At 41.3% G+C, this 21,168-nt stretch overlaps 1 protein-coding gene across 1 annotated transcript; it reads left to right on the plus strand.

Moving 5' to 3' along the window:
• The first annotated feature begins 101 nt into the window (after window positions 1–101).
• On the plus strand, window positions 102–20,383 carry LOC130432725 (cytochrome P450 4B1). Its single transcript, XM_056762220.1, has 12 exons — window positions 102–850; window positions 1,710–1,854; window positions 1,934–1,978; window positions 2,234–2,361; window positions 12,300–12,424; window positions 12,500–12,654; window positions 12,732–12,838; window positions 12,965–13,155; window positions 13,566–13,699; window positions 16,259–16,323; window positions 17,519–17,601; window positions 19,543–20,383. Exons 1-12 carry the CDS (start codon window positions 650–652, stop codon window positions 19,727–19,729), a joined length of 1,566 nt encoding a protein of 521 aa, XP_056618198.1. The 5' UTR covers window positions 102–649; the 3' UTR covers window positions 19,730–20,383.
• Window positions 20,384–21,168: the final 785 nt, after the last annotated feature.

The raw sequence follows: 21,168 nt of genomic DNA on the forward strand, positions 1-21,168 counted from the left end.
TTACTCAGAGCCCTCACTACATTTGCATTCCAAGCTGTGACCTCACGTTCAGCATGCAACCTTTGAACTTGCTGCCGAATATCACGTGATTTCGTCATTGTTTCCCGCTGTTAGATACGGAAAAACAGTTTTCTAGCAAGTTAAGTACATTTCGGAGGCTGTGCTTTTTTCTAAATGATGTTTAATTAAAAACGTTCGGGAGAAGCCGAAGCAAATAATCAAACCCGCTGGTTTGCTATCAGAAATCACGACATCTATCCTATCAGCTCAAGCGAGCCTCCTCATAAATAAGACCATAATCTTACTCGTGCCTTCTCTACAAGTCATACAACATCCCTCCGCCTCCCCGGCTCATCTCCCCGAACACGCTTCCCATAACAGGACCCCGGGGGAGAGTTTTCCGGGTTCGGAAGGCACCAGCGATCTCGGAGCCCGCTCTCTGGACAGCACGCCAAATACGCATATCTCACCTACCCATGATATCATCATTACTCCTGCTTTCATTATTATTATTTTCATAGGCGAACTCGTGAATTACAAGTTGTGAACACGCCTGGTGAGGTTCGAGTCGCCCTGAACAGTGGGCGGGGGCGCTGGAGCCTGCTCTGTCTGCTGCCCAACACAAACACGAGAATCAACACTTCATGACATGGACCTTTGCGAAAGTCTCCGGCGGATAAAGCTTCTTTACTTGGAAACATTGCGCATTCATCATGCTCTTGCTGTTGCGTTTCTTCTGTATATTTTGTTTATTGTTGTTCAGTTGATAATTAAGAGGAGAAAAGGAAAGCGTATACTGGAGCCTTTTCCAGGACCGCCGGATCACTGGCTCTTTGGACACGTGAAAGAGGTACAAACAGATCATAATAAAAGACATCAGAAAATATAGAAGAGGTAGACAGGTTTGACATAGAAGCTGTTTTTAACGTTTAGTAACTTGTTTCTCAAAGGGTAAAGTTTTAGGCAAAGGTTTGCTACATCTGGGGTTTTGGACAATACTATTTAATTCAGTGAATGGCATTTTATAAACTGCCTTCATACAAGTCATAAAATGGACTAATAGGTTTAAATTTAAAAGCTTGTGGCCAGCGTTTGCTTAATGAACCATATAAAGAGTGAAGACTTTAAGTTCTGAGCCTATACCGAAAAATAAACAAATTCTCCCAAGAAATCTATACTAGAATAAAGAGTGTGACAATTAGCCCCAGCCTTATTAGAATGCTTGCATAAATATTGTTATACTGCAATGTGTAAAACAACAACACAGGCAATTTTTGTTTTATCTTTTCATCTTTAGTCCGTTTCTAAAACTGCCAAGAGCAAAAACCTTTTAATAAAACGTCTAAATTTTGTCTTGTTTTACTCTAAATGCATTCTTTTTACTAAGTAATCTAAGAAGGCTACTTAACACTAGAGTAAGTTCTTCAAAATGTAGGCCTAAAAAAAAAAATTCACCCCTGTTCCACATTCTCATCTATGTAACCTTATGCCTGAGCAATTGTCTATTCACAGCCGCTAAACGGTTAAATAATTATATTGTAAGGCAATATAAAGAACAACCTTGTATTAGACTCATATTCTGTCATGGATGATGCAACTAAAAAAATCATAAAAAAAATGAATACAAATAGAGTTATTTGTATGAATGAAGCCACAATTTGTTCTTGAAAAAGGTTTTCTTTCGGATAACAGATTTTTTACATTTATAGTTTCGACAGGATGGTAAAGATTTCGACAAGATCCTCAGGTGGGGTGAACAGTATCCCCTTGCTTTTCCACTGTGGTTTGGTCCATTCGTCTCTTTTTTGAACATTCATCATCCATTGTATGTGAAGACCATTCTCTCGTCAACAGGTGCGGATCTTTCTGATAGTTTCAATTACAATTTATTTTCGAATCATTTTTGAATGCCCTTATTTTATCTGTATGACAGAACCAAAAGATGATGTTGCGTATGCATTTCTTGTTCCTTGGATAGGTAAGAAAACACGAAAAGTCAAACATTCTTTTATTACTGCACATGATTAATTTATGTTTTATGTCTGAATAGTGTTTAAATTGCACACATGTTGAATATTTAAATCAAAAAGTACACAACACAAGGACATAGCGTGGCTTGATTTCAAAAGATGCCAATGTTTGAACATTGAGAATATGACACACATCACCACATGGTTATATATGATTTTAGTACACTATCACACCAGCTAACTTGTCAAATCTGTCTCCTTAGGAGAGGGTTTACTTGTGTCCACTGAACAGAAATGGTTTCGGCATAGAAGACTCCTCACTCCTGGTTTCCATTATGATGTTTTGAAGCCTTACGTGAAACTTATTGCTGATTCCACAAAAATTATGCTGGTAAGTTAAAGAGACTATATTTACTCGCCTTCACATCCCTCCAAACCTGTATGATGTTGTTTAGTGCAAAAACAAAATGGAGATCTTTTTTTGCGTTTTTAGCTGCATGTTAAAATAATGATGAGCTTAGCTCACCAGATCTATAAAGATCACATCCATGAAACAAGTTATTTAAAACATAAATTTCAGACAGGGTCCAGCAAATACATCAATAATATTATACACTTTAAAGTTATCTCATGGCCATAAATAACGCCACTTTACCAGTTAAAACGCAGTATAATGCCTCGTTTCCACTGAGAGGTACAGTTCAGTGAAGTTCAATACAGTACAATTTCGGTACGGGAAATCAGTCTTGCAATCTGTATCAGTCTTGCATCTCCACTGCCAACAGTCAGGGGCGCCGTATGGGGGGGGAGTTAGGACAATTCAAAGGGCCCATGACTGACAGGGCCCTAAAAATAGGTAAAAACTAATATAAAATTATCAAACCATCATCATTCATTATATATATTTATTTAATAATAGTACAATTAATAATCTCTTTGTTTTTGGAAGTAAAAGTTAAAATTCCCATTGACCAAAAAGTAAACATCCATATTGACCGATCACCCCCTGTATCTTAATGAAATGGTTTGTTTCTGCCTTATTTCTCTCAGTCACAGTGTTTAGTTGCAGTCAGTAGATGCGTCAGAACTACAGTGACAAAAGTGTTCCCTAATCAAAATCTGGTTTTCAAAAAAGGAGAGAGAGGAAAGGGTGTCAAACTGTAACCCAGTTTTTCACCGAGAAAGGTGGGTAGCCTATAGCAGTGGTTCTCAACTACATGAGATCCACTTTCCTGCCGAGTTCAGCAACAACTCTGAAAAAACAATTCCAATGCATACCGAGCAATCTGCAATTGAATCTCTTTTGCGGTACTTAAATGTCATACAATGATAGATTTGCCCAGCGCCACATTAAGTTGAACGCATCTATTCTAAAGACGCTGATGAGCTTGTTGGGGATAAACTCTGCAGGAAAATGGATCTCGCGGGCCAGAGTTGAGAACCACTGGCCTATAGTCTCTAAGTGGTATTAACCTGTTGGTTTAATGTCCATAGTGAAATAAACTTGCTAGCAAAACATTTACAATACATTTATGCATTTGGCATAAATCGCTTTTAACGCAATGCTCTTACCACTGAGCCGTGGCATGTCTAGTGTTAGCCAACATTTAATCACCATTTACTATAATAACCCTGGTGTGGAAATTCCATTTTACATGTCCACTTTATTTTCTTGTTGGCATATATGTGCAAGTATAAAAATCTGCCGTTTTCATTGTTGTGAGAGGATGATGTTAATTTTAAGTTTGTTCGTTTTTCTTTTTTTAAATCTTTCATTTATAATTAATAATAATAAATAATAATAATTTTACATTTGTCAAATTTACAATAAAAATACATTGAGACGGCAATATTTTTATGTTTGCTTTTAATCTTGCATCAAATAGTGAACTGCATAATAGACTTGCATGCATGTACAAATCACCAGCAGTAAATATTGTGCTAGTACTAGTATTGAACTACAAGAAGCAAGACGGTTGCAAGCCTTTAATTAGAGTTATGTAAAGCTTTTTATGGTAAGGTCCTAGAAATGTGGTGACAACAGCTGCGCAGAGGGGGCCCAATTTGATTTTTTTTGTCATGGGACCCAAAATTCCTGGCGGCGCCACTGCCAACAGAACCTTTACTTGGTAGGCGTGGTGTATGCCAGAAAGTTGCAATCAACGTCTCTTGATATGTGCAGTGTAATAACGATTGCATGAACACAAACTACATGAAACACAAACGCGTTAGGGAGCACGGAGAGAGAAAGAGAGAGTGAGATGTTGAGAACATCGCAGCGAAGTAGGTTAAACACTTCTGAACACCAATAAAACCATCATTACTAAGGAGGCACAAACTTAACGCAGCTATTCTAGAGGTGCACCGGTTAGGAACCGGAATCGGCTGGTTTTCGCACGATCGGCCGATCGTATATTCCCATCGATGCGGGCAATCACCTCAAATACGCAAGTAAACGTCCGTTCAAGACGGCTGTCTTTCACAGCTCATTTATGCTCGTGACTGCGTGGTTCCACCGAACTGAGCGAGTCCGCGCGCGCGCACACACATCATGTAGTGCACAGATAATTTTTGACTGTCCAGTAGTTCACCTTCGTTGCTCCGTCTACTTCGGGTATGTACTACATGCTAACTGTGATGCTAAACTCCGACACATGCTAAACTCCTGTTGAAGTCGTTCACTATGTGTAAAACAAATGTAAATTTCATTCAACCCGATTAATTGTCTTACGGTAAAACTATGGTCATTTCACTTAGGTAAAAAGAAATTCAACACGACTTGAAAAAATCCAAACTGTAAAAAATGAAAAATCAACCAATATTTGTGATATATATCTGATTGAGTTCTTTAATAACACAAAAAGGGCAAATACATATACATATTTAGAGTAGAATTCACTTTTAATTTAAGTGGCAGCTAAAATCAACCCACTTCTTTTAGTACTACAGACCAAAGATAAATTAAAGGTTATTTAACATTTCCTAAAAAAGTAAATAGATCAATGATAGTTTAATAAACAGAAACAGACAAGAATAAAGTTGAAGTATTTTATTGTTATCTTAGACTTTTGTGAGAGTACAAAAATGAAAAAGGTTGATTAAGTGATTTAGTTTAGTTATATTTTATTATTTATACTTATTTTCAGTCACAGAGTTCTTCAATTTAAGAGTTTTTTTTGGGGCAAAATAAAATTCTGTAATTTAATGCAGGTTGTAGAACTGTATTTAGGGAAATTTTAATGTTCAAGAATTTATGTAATGATAATAAAAAAATATGAAAAAATGTGTATTGAAGAAAAGTTTTATGTTTTTTATATACTGTCAATTATAGTTTGTGGATATAAAATCGGAATCGGCAGGTTTCACTTATAATAAAATCAGAATCGGCAAAGAAGATTGCAATCGGTGCATCTCTATATTCTTTATATAGAAATGAATACTAGCGATCTCTTAAATTTGCGAATTAAATTTGCATTCCTGACTCCGCCCCGGATATCCCAGTATAAAAGGGAGATGGCGTGCTGCATTCTTTCACCTTTTGTTCTTCGGAGCCTTTGCTTATGACTGAAAAATCAGCCAAGCTTTCCCGGGCGCCGTGAGCATTGGGTTGCAGTGCACCGCACAGCCTCTAGAGGCTATGTTGACGTGCCCAAGTCGGAACGCGCAGTCACTGTGCACCTGTGTCCGCACACGGCGGCCACCTGGAGAGGTCGACCTAGACTCCTGTCCTGGGTTGGGTGATGTCCACACTCGTTATCCAGGAGAGGCACCTTTGGCTCAACCTGGCGCAGATGTGTGACGCCGAGAATGTCCGCTTTTCCTGACGGAAAGACCCCAGGGAGATCTACATCTTTGGGCCCGACCCCAGACATAACATCGCTGGTCGGTTGATCCTGTACGGTTTTTGCCCCGTCTCAACATCAGCTAGGTCCCTCAAGGGGCCTAGCACCCACATTCTCACAAAAAGAGTTTCCAATCTCTCTGGGTGTTTCTTACTGCTGCTCTTACCCTCTACATGACTGTGTTCGGAAACCCAACAATCCGTCATGGCGAGTCGCAATGTCTAGTATATACTGAAGCCCTCAGCACTCTCAAAACGACAGTGCGGTTGAGCTGCATCGCCTGGCAGGAAAACCAGCAGAACCGATCTCCTCCTGGGGCCTTCCCTAAAGGTGAAGGATCCGCACTGCCAGCCATCGAACCACCCCCTGGATGTCATGATGCTTTCCTTTTTTTTCTCGTTTGGCTCTCAGCGGAGGCGGTCGCATTTTCACTCCCCGTCCTTGCCCTTATTTTCCCTGCTTTGTCTCCTGTCTCGTCTCGTCTCGTCTCATCTATTGAGAGACTCTCTCTGCACTGCTCTCCAAACTTGAAAATTATGTATCTGTTCAACTGGTCTCTCAACGCAATTGACACCATTGGGTATGGGGGAACCTAACTGCCCTCACGGAACGCGTGGGAGAGATGGCGAATCGTGTGTCTGGCGGCTCTTTCCGTGAAGGACATCGAAGACATCTACCTATTCGGAACCATGATAGCAGGTCTTGTGCTGATTAGATTAGGCTTGGCCTTGGGTTATCGAAGAATTTCATAAAACGGGAGCAGGTGTCCAAAGCCTCACAAGGCTGACCGTATCGATTGAAGCTATTGGAGATCTAAATGGACAACAAGAGTGGCCGTAAATTGGATACGGTTTCTCGCCTCAAGACTAAACAAACGCAATCTTATCTTTTTCGGCTCCCCGTAACAAGCACTGGCCTTGGCCAAGGCCGCAGCAGGAAATCAACCCTGTGTAGACGCTCTTGCGTTCCTCCCCCACTCTATAGACTCAGAAAGTATCACACAAGCACACACATTAAGACATTGCCCTGACCCAATCCCACACCTCCGTCGCTTTGAACCGGCAGCCTGACAAGCGGGTCTGTGAACGGTGCCGTAATGGCATTGTACAGATGGCTGCTTGCCGGAGCTGGATTAACTTCCCCTGTTGCAAGTCTTGTCTATGTTGTATTATGTGTATCACTTTCCTCATGTTGTGCTGCATTTTTCTTCTTAATCCATTTCGTTACACTGTACTTGTATATGTGTAATGACAATAAATTGAATCCAAATCCAAATGTCAAGATTGGTTCATGGCAATCGACCTGAAAGACTTCAAAGGTCAGGCATATCAGTACAGAGTCCTCCCTTTCGGTCTGTCCCTGTCCCCACAAGTCTTCGTGAAGATCGTGGAAGCCACCCTCAGGGAGAGAGGTGTGCGGGTACTAAACTATCTCGACGACTTGCTCATCTTGGCTCACTTGCAAGATCTATTGTGTAGACCCAGGGACCGAGTGCTTCGGCACCTATATCGAGTGGGAGTACAGGTCAACCGAGAAAAGAGCAAGCTCTCCCCTGTACAGGGCATCCTCTTTCTCGGTATGGAACTCAACTCTTTTTCCATGACAGCGCGACTGACCACAGAATGACCACAGAACGTTTCAAGCAGTCAGCGGTCCCCCGAAACGATTTCAGAGGCTCCTGGGACATATTGTATCCTCAGCGGGGGTGATACCCCTCGGGTTGATGCACATGAGACCTTTCCAACACTGGCTACAGAGTCTAGTTCCGTGGAGAGCGTGGCACACCGGCGGCAAGCGTATGGTCATAACGCCTCTCTGCCGATGCACCCTAACCCCTTGGTCTTCAATGACTTTTCTACGGACAGGGGTCACTCTTGGGAAGGTCATGAGGCATGTCGTGGTGAAGACAGATGCCTCCCTGCAAGGTTGGGGTGCAGTGTGAAACAGGCACGTAGTGTTGGGCTGATGGATGTGCCCCTGCCTGCACTGGTATATCAATTTTACTAAGGAGTCTACAACCTCTCGTGCAGGACAAGCACGAGCTGGGTCAGTCGTACAGCACAACTGCCGTAGCGTATATCAACCACTAGGGTGGCATTCGCTCACGGCAGTTAACACGACTCGCCCACCGCCTCCTCCTGTGAAGTCAGCAGGTGACCCACTCCCTGCGAGCCACACATATCCCAGGTGACCTGAACCAGACAACCGACACACTCCCTCGTCACTTGACCATGTGCAAGGTCAGAAGAGGAGGATCAAGTGTTAATAATTGCGCCGTACTGGCCCAACTGGACTTGGTTCTCGGAGCTGATGCTTCTGACGACAACTCCCCCCTGGCCGATTTCCCTGACGAAGGACCTGCTTTCTAAGGGAAGGGCACCTCAAGAGGCCCCCCTTCAAGCCCCTCGGAGTCGCCGCTATTCCTCACTTAACGATGAAGACCGTTCTCCTGATGGTGCTCACTTCCATCAAGAGGGTAGGGGGACCTACAAGCATTTTCTGTGTCCTCTTATTGCCTAGAATTTGGGTCCGGCGATTCTCACGTGATCCTGAGAGCCTGGCCGGCTACGTGCCCAAAGTTCCCACCACTCCCTTTCTGGACCAGGTGGTGAACTTGCAGGCGCTCCCTACCAGGGAGAAAGACCCAACCCTATGCGCACTGTGCCTATACTTGGACCGCACGCAGAGCTTCAGGAGCACTGATCAGCTCTTTGTCTGTTTTGGAGGTCCGCAGAAGGGGAGGGCTGTCTCCAAACAGAGAGTAGCGCACTGGATTGTGGAAACCGTCAGGACGGCATACCGATCTCAAGTTCGCCCGTGCCCACACTTAGTGAGCGCTCACTCCACCCGGGCTTTAGCCTCCTTGTGGGCACTGACTCAGGACGCCTCTCTGCCAGGCATCTGCAGAGCTGCGTGTTGGGATATGGGTAACACCATCGCAAGGTTTTACAATCTCCAAGTAGAACCGGTATCAGCCCGCGTCTTGCATGACAACATGTAGGACCGACAGCAGTTAGGGCGTATGCCTGCGAAAGCACCTTCCCCCCTTCCATAGAGGGGTCAGTGTGATATTTAGCCTCCCTTCTTCCCACCCACGAGGTGAAGAACAGGCATCCCATCCATAACTAAGCAAGCACCCCCTGCGGGCACGTTGGGCAGAGCAGCCCTGCCCCTTAGGCCGGGTACCCTCTGAGTTATCCACATATAGCTCTAACCAGACCTAGTGCTACTGGATGTAGGAACTCCCCAGTCGGGCGGTTCCGTCTGATGTATCCTCATGATTTGTTCCCACCTTGGTAACCCATGACCTTCCCTATGTGGACCTCCACCTTGCAGTTAACTACTTCAGTCCGCATATTTTTCCCATGAGCTCTCCCCTGACGGTGAGACCAAGCGAGTGTCCACACTAGAACTCCTCCCGATGTTAGGAAGTGGTCTCTGTAGTGCGGTCCCCGTTCGATGAAGTGCACTTACCCAGTGGCCTTACGGAACCGTGAGGACCAAAGGTAAAGGCTTCCTACCTTTTCAAAAAGCTCTGGGACCCCCTACCTACCTACCTATCCACTGGAAGATTACAATTTCACGAAAGCGCTCCTGTCTGACATGCCCAGGCCAGTCACCGTCGCTTCGCTAGAGATTGTGATACGGCACAGTGTTGTGGCGTTTTCAATAGGAACCCCATCTGTCCAACAGAACACCAACAGAAAGGGAACGTCTTGGTTACGGATGTGGCCTCAGTTCCCTGATGGGGGGGAACGAGACGTTGTGTCCTACTTGCCACAAACACAAACTCAAGCTCCTCAGAATTTTTATACTCTTTTATATCCGGAGGCGGAGTCCGGCATGTAAATTTAATTCGCCAATTTCCTTGGCCTTGTCTAAGCTAGTGGAAGTTGATAGGTTCTCAAGAGTGAACCCCTTCTGTCGGTTCGACACAACGCCATATTCTCTCCATCAGGGAACTGATGTTACATCTGTAACCAAGACGTTACATCTGTTTAACCAAGACGAACGGCGTCCGCCAGTGGCTGCCCGAACCGGTGGCTCTGGGGAAACGGAAGGGCACAGTGCGGCCACCATCAAAGCTTTGGTGGAACGGCAACCTTTGCTGCTGCGCCCCTGGGTCGAGTTGGGGTGGCTATCGTCCATGCGGGAGAAGGGGAGTTGCCGCCGTCCGCCAGAGGCGGAGGAGCAGGGGGCGGGAGTGCCGAGTGCGCCCACCGCCTGCCAGAGGCCCAAGCCTGCGTCTGTCTGCCCAAGGGGGAGGAGCAGGGGACGGGGAACACGCCCCGGCTCCCCTCTAAAGGAGGAGCCACAGCCGTCCACCGAGGGCCCTGGGCCACCGCAAGGCACCGCGAAGGAGAGTTCCCCGGCTGGTTGAGGACCGAGCGGCAGCATGTCGGGGAACCGGACTGTAATTTTTTTTTCCTCTCTCCCCTCTTTTTTTTTTCTGGTTGCTCCCCTCTTTTTTTTTTCTGGTCGCTCCGAGGGCTCCCGTCTCTGTTGTCTCATCACTGCATGCCCCCAGGGGAAAGGTACTCCGAGACTTGGAGACCTCCGTGGGAGGGGGGGGAGCAAGCACAGTCTCGGGGGTACCCCAGCCTGTGGTAGGCGATGTAGTGGAGTAGGCGGGGCGAGACTGTGGTTCGAGACCGGTGAGTAATTGTTAATGAGCGCCAGCTGTGCGCGCACCAGTCTCCAACATGTTTTATGGTTGTATGTTTTACTTCCGTGTTTTTGGTTTGTGATTTGTTTTGTTCGCCGGCGGTTGGCCGTGAGGGGCCGCCGGCTGTTATTATTTATATTGAAACTTTATTTAAATGTCTGCCGGTTTCATCCTCCTTCTTTCCTTTTAATGAACCTTGCTACAATTATGACATAGCTCATCAGGTAGGGAATAAAAAGAGGAGGAGTTACGTAGTAAACACACTTTGCCTTGAATTAAATTATACTGTGGATCATCCCAATGTAAGTATACAACAAAGTCTAAGTCATAACTTGCATCATTACTGGTTACAGGTAACTTCAGATTGCAAGAGTGCCAACACACAGCGAGAATATTTACACATGAAAAAAATATATATTAGTGGTGGGCAAAGATTATTTTTTTTAATCTAGATTAATTCCAAGATTAATCTAGATTAATCTAGATTAAAATGGCTCATTTGAATTCTGCCGAAGGCATTCAGAATATGTGTGCTACCCAAATAATGACTAAAAGTAAGTCTTTGAGAACGGGTTTCTCAAGCCAGGTGGCGCATTAGACCAGGGGCTCATCTCCTGTTTCCAAAATGCATCACAAACTGCTTGAAAGCTGTTCTACTATGATAATTGGTGATGAAAATTAAATTATGTTCAATAAGATGAACTTGTGTTTACTTCCGCATTAGCTAAGGGATGATTTGCGTTTAGGTGGTACTTGAGACTGGAAGAGCTCCTACAGTACATTTACATTTGGTCATTTAGCAGACGCTTTTATCCAAAGCGACTTACAAAGAGTGAGGGAGCAACAAGCGATATGTCATACAGGAGCCATAATACTTTAGATCTCAATACAAAGTTACTGGTTTCAACTAAAGCTAGACCACTACCTGTTGAGAGAAAGTGTTTTTTTAAACCAATTCCGCATTGCACAAGGTGCAAACAACCTTAGTCTTGTCGATGTTTCTATTGGGAAGCTTCTTAAAAATTAATATTCCCTGAAGCAAACCCGGCGTCTTCATAGCTGCATCCATGTTAGCACGTCACGTTTGATGCGGTAATTTCACAGTAACGTTATGTTGTGTTCAGACCAAACGCGAATGGCGTGCCAAGCGCGAGTGATTTATATGTTAATGCAAAGAGTCAATAGACCTACTTGCTGCGTGAATCGCGCGAATGAAGCCCTGGTTATGAGATGATGAGGCGGCTTCTGCTTCCGCGAAGACGCGAATCACGCAAGTTGAAGAATCTCGTTCTCGCCCCGTACAGTGCAGTTAAGCTGGTATACATCCGCGCTAAAATATCAAGGTGAAAGTCATCATAGCTTGCGTAGTATAGACCCAGCTCCCAACCCAACTTTGAGAATAGATTAACGGCGACATTTTTTTTATCGCGCGATAAGAGTCTCACTGCGTTAACGCCGTTAACGGCCCACCACTAATATATATATAATAAAATAACCTCTCAACAGGTATTGGTTTAACTTTGTTGAATCTAGTAACTTTGTATTGGTACCTACTGGATTATTTTTCCTGTATGACATATCGCTTATTACTCTCTGTAAATCGCTTTGGATAAAAGCGTCTGCTAAATGATTCAATCTAAATGTAAATTCAGAGCTTCCCTTTTTAGGAGCTTGTAAATGTTTGTATTTGTGGTTGTATGCAAAAAACATGTTTCATGAGGGGAAACTTAAAAGGAATGAAATGGAAATGTGGTTGATAATATTCATCTATAAATGACAGATCACACTAAACAACTATTTCACTCTTTTTTTCTCTTTCAGGATAAATGGGAGGTCCATGCTAAATCAGAAGAGTCATTTGAATTGTTTCAACATGCTAGTCTCATGACGCTGGACAGCATAATGAAATGTGCCTTCAGCTGTAACAGTAACTGTCAGACAGAGAGGTGAGTTAGTACCGGTTTACTTCATCTGCATTAGCATATTTTTGTCACTTTGTTGTCATACTGATGTCATTGCAGTGGAACCAATCCGTATATCCAGGCAGTCTATGAGCTCTGTCGCCTGGTGAACCTCAGGTTCCGGTTCTTTCCGTACCACATCAACGCCATATTTCACCTCAGTCCACATGGATACAGGTTCAGGAAGGCATCCAATATAGCACACAGGCATACAGGTATCCCTTCTTTGACAACCATATCTTGCATGTTCATATCCAGTTGCCCTGACATTATAATATTGTGATATTTTCAGAGGATGTTATCAGGAAGAGAAAGGAAGTTTTGAAGATTGAAAGAGAACAGGGCATCGTCAAAAACAAAAGATATTTGGACTTTTTAGACATTCTTCTCTCTGCTCGAGTATGACTCTTCCATGCACTACATAACATAAAAACTTCAGAAAATCATAACCTCATGACATTTAAAAATATATTGCATAATATCACAGTGATAACTGAAGGTAACTATATTTTGCGTTCCGCTCAGGATGAGAATCAGCAAGGTTTGTCAGATGAGGATATCAGGGCTGAGGTGGACACATTTATGTTTGAAGGCCATGACACCACAGCCAGTGGCATATCTTGGATCATGTACAGTCTTGCTTGTAACCCCAAGCACCAGCAGAAATGCAGGGAGGAGATCCTGCAGGCTCTGGCAGGAAAAGACACTATGGAGTGGTATTTTTATTACTGATATCATGAGGAGGCTTGGATAGCTGGGGACAACACAATTTCAATCATATTTTTCAATCATATTTTTCAAATCATATTCAATCATATTTTACAGTGTGGCTAATTCATAAAAAAATTTACATTTTTAAATGTTTTTGTATGATTTGCTTTTCTATTAGGTTTTGGGTATGATTAGAAAAGTGTCTTCAGAATTGCTTTTTCTAATAATCGTGATAATAATAAATGTTTTTTTACACTTTACTTTGGACAAATCTGCCACCTCAGACTTTCATACGAATACCTGTGATATTAGGGATAGAGGGAACATTTTTGAATCCCAACTAAAATTTTATGATGACACTACTGCTAAATGATTTTAAATAGTGGTAAAGTCAACTTTTTTATATATATTTCAGGGAGGACCTCAATAAAATTCCATACACCACGATGTGTATTAAAGAATCCCTACGCTTTTACCCTCCTGTGCCAGGAATGTCCCGAAAGTTGACTAAACCCATGACTTTCTTTGACGGACGGACTGTACCTGCAGGTAAGGCTTTAACCTCTCCTGCGTCCACAAGAAGAAAACAAAATGTACATCAAATTAAATGCTAATTTAAATGAGCATGTCAAAACATTTATTTAAATCACTGATATTGTATTACCAATATTAGTTTAATTTTTTAAAAAACTTTTTTAAACTACAATTTTAAACTGAAAATAAAACTTCTTGTTAATCATCAGTAATAAGAATATTAGTAGACTGTCTCTCTAATGTTTGTTAACTCTTTGCTTTGATGGTCCCCCAAAAGACATTCTCCCGCCTACATCGTGTGCATGTGATGTTGCTTTATGAAATCATGTGCGCAAACATAACAAGTCTCACATTGTCACAAACTGTAATCTATTAATTTGTGTTCACGGACACAAATTTTCCCCTTTTTTAATGTCAGTCAGCACGACTTTCAATCTAACGTATTTTATTATGCGGTATCTTTCATATGTATAAATATAGAATTTATCAATGCAATTGTAACGATTCGTGCAGGGAACACTTGAGAAACGCATATAATCCAATATGGTTTGATATAATCCAAGGAGACACAGGAAAAAGTACAACACCATATACACTTACAATACCAGACAAAGAACTGAACAAAAGAGAGAACTTGAATAAGATAGATAACGAGGGGTAGACAGGTGATGGGAATTAACAATTGAAGTCCAAATGATACGGATCAGGTGAGACTGGTGAAAGGGATTATGGGAAGTGTAGTCCAGTGGTAACTGAGGGCAGAAAGTGGACCGTGACCGCAATCTGATAGGCTTGTTAGATGTGTGCGCAAAATTGTAACTTCCAGTTGATGGGTAAGTGGTCCCAGAACTTTAAGGAAAGGTGGGAAGCCCCTGCCACCGGCCGTCACAGGCGGAGACCTTGTTTCTCTAACAATGAGAAGCCGCCGGCACCGTAAGGGCCACTGGGGACTATTTCCTCACTGTGGAAACGTGCTACAGAGACCACTTCCTACCTTAGGGATGAGTTTAATGGAGACGCAAACTTGGTCTCGCCGGTAGGGGAGAACTTGTGGGAGGAATCTGCGGACTGAAGAAAGTACCCCAAGGTGTAGGTCCATGTAGGGAATGTCATGGGTAACCAAGGTGGGAACCAATCATGAGGATACATAAGCCCGGCCTAAGGGTGCAGGGCTGCTCTGCCAAGCCCGCCCGTAGGAGGTGCTTAGTGATAGATGGAATTTCTTTTCACCCAGTGGGGGAAGGGAGGCGAAAATAGCGCGCTGACCCACCTAGGAGGTCCGAAAGGGAGTGGTGGAAACTTTGGACATGTAGCAGGGCAGGGCCCAAATTCTAGGCAATCTGTGCACATGGAGAATGCTTGTAGGTTCCCTACCTTCTTCACATCTTCATTGTGAGGTGAGAAAGAGGTGGTGGTTTCCTATGGGCCGACTGAGTGGGGGGGTGCCAGAGTCGAAGAGGACCGGGGCTGCTGGGAAGCAGGCGGTGCGCAGGATCTCGACGGGAGGAGGGTGTCCGAGTCGCGGCGGGGGAGGATATACTTCAGAGCCGCCGTCTGCATCTTAACTGTCGAGAACTGCTGAGAGAAGTCCTCTACAGTATCACCGAATAAAGTGTGGACATCACCCAACCCAGGGCCCGCGCGGTCACCTTGGTCACCCGTAGAGCGAGGTTTGTGGCAGTGTGGAGTTCTTGTATGAGTGCTGGGTCGTTCCTACCCTCGTGGAGCTCTTTCAGTGCCCTGGCCTGATGGACCTGAAGGATGGCCATGGCGTGGAGAGAGGAGGCAGCTTGGCCCGCAACAGTGTAAGCCTTTGACACCAGAGATGCCGAAAACCTACATGCTTAACTTACTGGCATCCGACCCCGACAACTCCTCATGGCTCCCTCCCTCCCTGTAATCCCCCCGAGGGAGGGAGCTATGAGGAGTTGTCGGGGTCGGATGCCAGTAAGTCACCCTCGGATGCTGCAAGGGATATCTCATAATTATCACGCACCGTTTCCGAATACATGGTTGAGGAACAAGACGGGGTGGGATCGTCTCTTGGGGAACGATAAGACGAACGAGACGAGGTACGAACTGTCCACGCCAGTGGCTGACGGATTACACTCACAGTTATACCCATATCACCCTCGCTGCTCGCCTTAGCCACTGCTTTCATAGAACGGGAAGCAGATGAGGTTGTGGCTAGGTCCCGAGGGAACATAGCCACATGTGACCGCAACATCTGAATTGCCATCCGCCCTCAGTACGGGCTGGACGTATACACGAAGGCTGCCTCAGCATGCTGGGGACCCAGGCACTTGAGGCAGACATCGTGTCCGCCCCCCTCCTTGATGAGTGTTGCACCCATGCCGTGCTGGAGAAATAAGCTCTTTTAGAGCAAAAACTTGAACACTTCTGGACATGCAGAGACGCCCAGGGGAAGTCAGCCCAGTTGCTTGTTATGTGCAATATGAACTTTAACTAGCACTAACACTGTCAATAGCATTGAGTGTTATCAATGATCGCAAGACCATAAACATGGACTTAATGCCCTAAAACACTCCTTAATACTGTTTCACTCTTCCGCAGGTTGTCTCGTTGGTGTCAGTGTTTATGGGATTCACATGAATGCCACAGTGTGGGAGAATCCGCATGTATGATACAATCTTTACTAAACATTTACTACTGTTTACTCTGCTACTGTTTACTCTAGTTCAACTAGCATAGCGTTTCATTAGCAGTGCAAAAGTTTGTGGGTTCGATTCCAAGAGCACTCATACTGATAAAAATGTATACCTTATTTTCGAATTTCAGGGGTCTGGGGAGGTCCCAGAAAACCCTAGTGTCTGATATTTGTCAAAATTTCATGAGAAGCAAATTAAAATAATACTTTCATCTGAAAAATCCATGCATGCTCAAGTGCACCACACGGTGTTCAATAACGACATATACAGTACAGACAGACATGTTGCGCCAAGACACTGGCAGTGTGCAGATCCACTTCTATTGAAAGCGTTTATCTTAAAACTCAACAGTTACTATATTTTGATATGCAAGTCTCTCTTTATATACAAAGTTATTTCACAAACCAGCAGATGCGACGCAGCACTAATACACTAAAGGGACAAAGGTGGTAGAAAGATATGAAAGGAAAATTAAAACATTTTAAAGCTTTAGCTCACCCCGAGAGCATTCTGTTCCTTTGCAAAACATTTGTTCTCCCACAAATATTTTTGTTCAATCAGAAAACGTTCTAATCTTCTGAGATTATTTGCACTCCCTTGCAAATTTGAGTTGACTTTGACCAGATGGCTGCATTTCTCCTGTCTTGCCCAAGAGAATTTGCATTATTTTTTCATATTAAAAATAATATTATTCATATTAATTATTTTCCTATACTTGATCAACATTGTCAGGAGATTAATCGCATTTAAAACGCTCTAAGCATTGTTCTGACAGCCACTATTGACTTTGACTTGCTCTCGCGCCAAGGAATTGCATTTTTTTATTTATTCCGCATTTGTTAACATGGATCTCTTTTATGGATTATCAACATTTTTAGGACATTTATTTTGTGTAATGTGGTCAAATTACTGTGATCCGAATATCACTATCATTGATGCTGTCTGTGACAGCTCTGTTTATTTATTAATTCGTTTTTTTTTAGGGCTTATTGGGGATTGGACATCATGTTTGCTTGTAACCAATAATGTAAAACTGAGTCAAAGGAAAAGCATGCTAGCAGTTGTTATCTTTCAAAATGTCAAACAGCAGATGCTATATATGGTCAAAGCTATAAGGTCATATGGCCAGAAAGATTAAATTTGTGATATGTTGTGATATCCACAGGTATTTGACCCATTGAGATTTCTGCAGGAGAACACTGCTATGAGGTTACCGCATGCCTTTGTGCCTTTCTCTGCTGGACCAAGGTTTGTACCTCAGCTCAGAGACATGACCAGTTTAGCAATTGGGTGATTCATTTAAATTCCAGTCACACAGACATAAACCATTTTAAACTTTGGTCCAGCTGTAACTTTGAACTCATTTGAACCCTGACGAGTAAATGATGTAGCAACAAGAGGGGTCATAATCAGGGTGCGATTAGTGGAAAAAATCAGAGGGGGGTGTTTTCGAACATTTTATGAAAATGAATTGCAAACCTCATTGAGATTATATGAAGGCTAGGTGCATTTGTCGAATAAACCATTAATAAACCAATTTCAGAACTATATTTTATTTAAAAAAAGATTTAAACTTAAACTGATCCAACAAACACGGGCATTTTGCTTTAGAATGCTGGAATTACAGCTGTCGTGTTGAACATGGTTTAAAATGTAGTTACTGTCTATATTTATTTATGTATTCGGTGATCATTCTGAATATAAATCTTTACACATTTGCAGCCTTTATTATTGTTTTCTGTTTCTTTTGTAAATGTAAAGCATTTACAAATGAGAGTTAAAGGCTCAGTTATGTTGTAAACAGAAATAGGAAAAACACAACACCGAGGGATACAGAACATAGAAATATTTATTTCAAGATGCAAAAGAAATTAAACTGTACAACTGTGCATATTAATGAATATAAAACGATTTAATGTAAAATAAAAAATAAACCTCTGCAAAATTAAAATTGTACAACAGAACATATAAATTAACATTAAATGAATTGATAAAAATGAAAAATAAACTTCTGAAAAAATTGAATTCCTGAACACCTCCAGAAAAAATATAACTGTGAAGTGCAACTCTCATTTGTAAATGCTTTACAAGGCATACATAGTCCTCACTTTAGATGAGCTCACAAAAAATAGTTCTCTAACAACTAGTAAATGTTTTATAACTACCTTAATTAATCATGAATTACAGCAGGAATGTGTGATAAAAAGCATTTATTAACAAATTAAGTAACTGTTACTAAATATCAGAATAATAAGATGTATAAATGTGCATTCAAAAAGTTTATTAATCATTTACTTACACTTTTTAAATGATCTCATGAACCACTGACAACTCCTAACTAACTGGTTTGTAAGTAATGTAATCCTTAATTTTGAAATGATGAATTCATCCTTAATAAAGTATGATTTTGTAAAGTATGAATTTGATTAAGCATATTATATACATGCTTATAAATCAAGAACAAAGCATTTATAGCTGTATTTATAAACTGCTTACTAATGTGTAATAATATGGGGCCAATGCTTCATAAATGATTAATTAACTATGTACTGATGCTTAACTTATGATTCATAGCGTGCAGTTATTATAAAGTGTTACCATATTATCTACTGGTTAAATTTCTAAAATCACGGTGATGCTGGTGATTTTTGTCCCGTGCAGAATAAATATTTGAAGCAGAAGCACTGGAAAAAAGACAGTCAAACTGCACCTTGGCGATAATGGACATCTCATAAAATGTTCCTCAAAAATAAGAGTGCTGTCACTATATAATAAGTAAATATAAAATATAAGTCTGTTAACTACAGAAGGCAACACAAAAATATTAGAACAACATATACAAAATCTCTTTTTGTTTCACTAATTTTGTTTCAAAACATTTTAAATACTGAGAAAACACACATGGGCCTACTGAAGAAACTAATACCTTGCAGTGCACTTCAAGTTTTGCTTTGGGTAAAAGTGTCTTGTGATATAACCATAATTAATCTCTAAGAGTAATTAACTTGATGCATTGAACTAATATTTTGCCTTAAATACATTACAAGTGCATTCATTGTACATCTAGAGCTCTGTAATCTTCTAATGAGAAGCATGTAACCTCAAAAAGCGCACTGTTTTTGAATCTGAACACAGAACTTGATTATCGATATAAATGGCTAATAAAGACTCTTGTGTATTTGATTACAGAAACTGCATTGGACAGAACTTTGCCATGAATGAATTGAAAGTAGCAGTGGCTCTGACACTGAAGAGATACCACCTCATTAAAGACCCAAATCACACCCCAAAGATGATCCCTCAGATAGTGCTTCGAGCCCTCAATGGAATATACATCAAGATTAAACATGTAAAAACTTCACAGAAAAATATTTAAAGACTAATTTTAGAACCAGTGAACACAACATATTTTTTTTTTTACATTAATATCAAAATGTGGGGAATTTCACCAAATGTGTCGTTTACTTGAATGTGCTGTTTGCATGTAAGAATGACTCATCAGTTGAACGTAATTTATTCATGTGGCAAATTCAGACACATTTTTTTGACATTTCTAGTGCCTATGATTCACAACTTCAAAGGCAATTTTTTCAATATTTAGATTTTTTTACACTCTCCGATTCCAGAGTTTTAAATGGCTGTATCTCCACCAGATATTGTTCTATCCTGACAAACCATACACCGCAAGAAAGCTTGTTTATTCAGGTGATGTAAATATCTAAATTTCGGAAAATTGACCCAAAATATTGGTTTTGTCATCCAAGGTCACATATAATCATGTTCATTGAGTCAAAAAAATCATTAGTTAAATGTAATTTAATCATGTTGCAAATTTCCATGCAGAAGTTTAAAATGTCTATAACTATATATAATCGTGTTCGTATGGTTAAAAAAACTCATTGAATTATTAGTAATTTGTTTGTGTGACAAAATTTCCACAAAGTATTACATTCATATAACTATATCTAATCATGTTTGTTGGGTTTAATAAAACTGAATTACTACATTAAACCTTTTGTTTTTTACTATATTACATTGTCAAATCATGTGTATCTACATCACATTAAACCAACGTATTTTCCTTAAATCAATGTAACTTTTAAGTAAGTTAAGACAAAACGGTTTACCACAAAATATACCAACATATAATATTAAATATACCATAAAATATTTACACAAAAAATATATCATCTTATGCATTGAGTATTTTTTTGCTTTTGTATGACACTACTGCAAGTTTGTGCTTAATTTATAAGCTGTATGAATATGTAATATATACACTAAAAAACAATAGCAGTAAAATAACAATTTATTTCATAAATTTAACTTCGAGAGTTACAACACAGCACATTCCACCTCCCTGAACACTCTCAGAACACATTGCAAATAGAGACATTTTACAAAAAACTGTCCATCTCAGAAAAGCATGACATAACTAATAAAAACAGTCGATGGACAGAATTATGAAACTTTCCAGCTGTATGCAGCAACAGTATAAATTACTTAATAAAACAATAGTTAAATGTTATCAGTTAATACAGTAAAGGCCTCATGCAAATAGTGTATATGTTGCCAATAAGAAATATAGTTAACAAAATAAAGACCTGCAAAATTCTGTACATCGAAAGAGGGAGTTTGTGATGCATTGAATGATATAACTCAGACAAGCCTTCAAATGCACGGAATGATAAAACCTTGCAGGAGTATGCAGAAACAGTACAACTTAAGTTATACAATTCTAACAATTATTCAGCTAAAAGCATGCATTTTAACAGTCTCTCCCAAAGAGATATCCCATGCTTTACAGTAAAACAT

The sequence above is a fragment of the Triplophysa dalaica genome, chromosome 12 (genome assembly GCF_015846415.1).
Source record: "Triplophysa dalaica isolate WHDGS20190420 chromosome 12, ASM1584641v1, whole genome shotgun sequence".
Taxonomy (NCBI): Eukaryota; Metazoa; Chordata; class Actinopteri; order Cypriniformes; family Nemacheilidae; genus Triplophysa; species Triplophysa dalaica.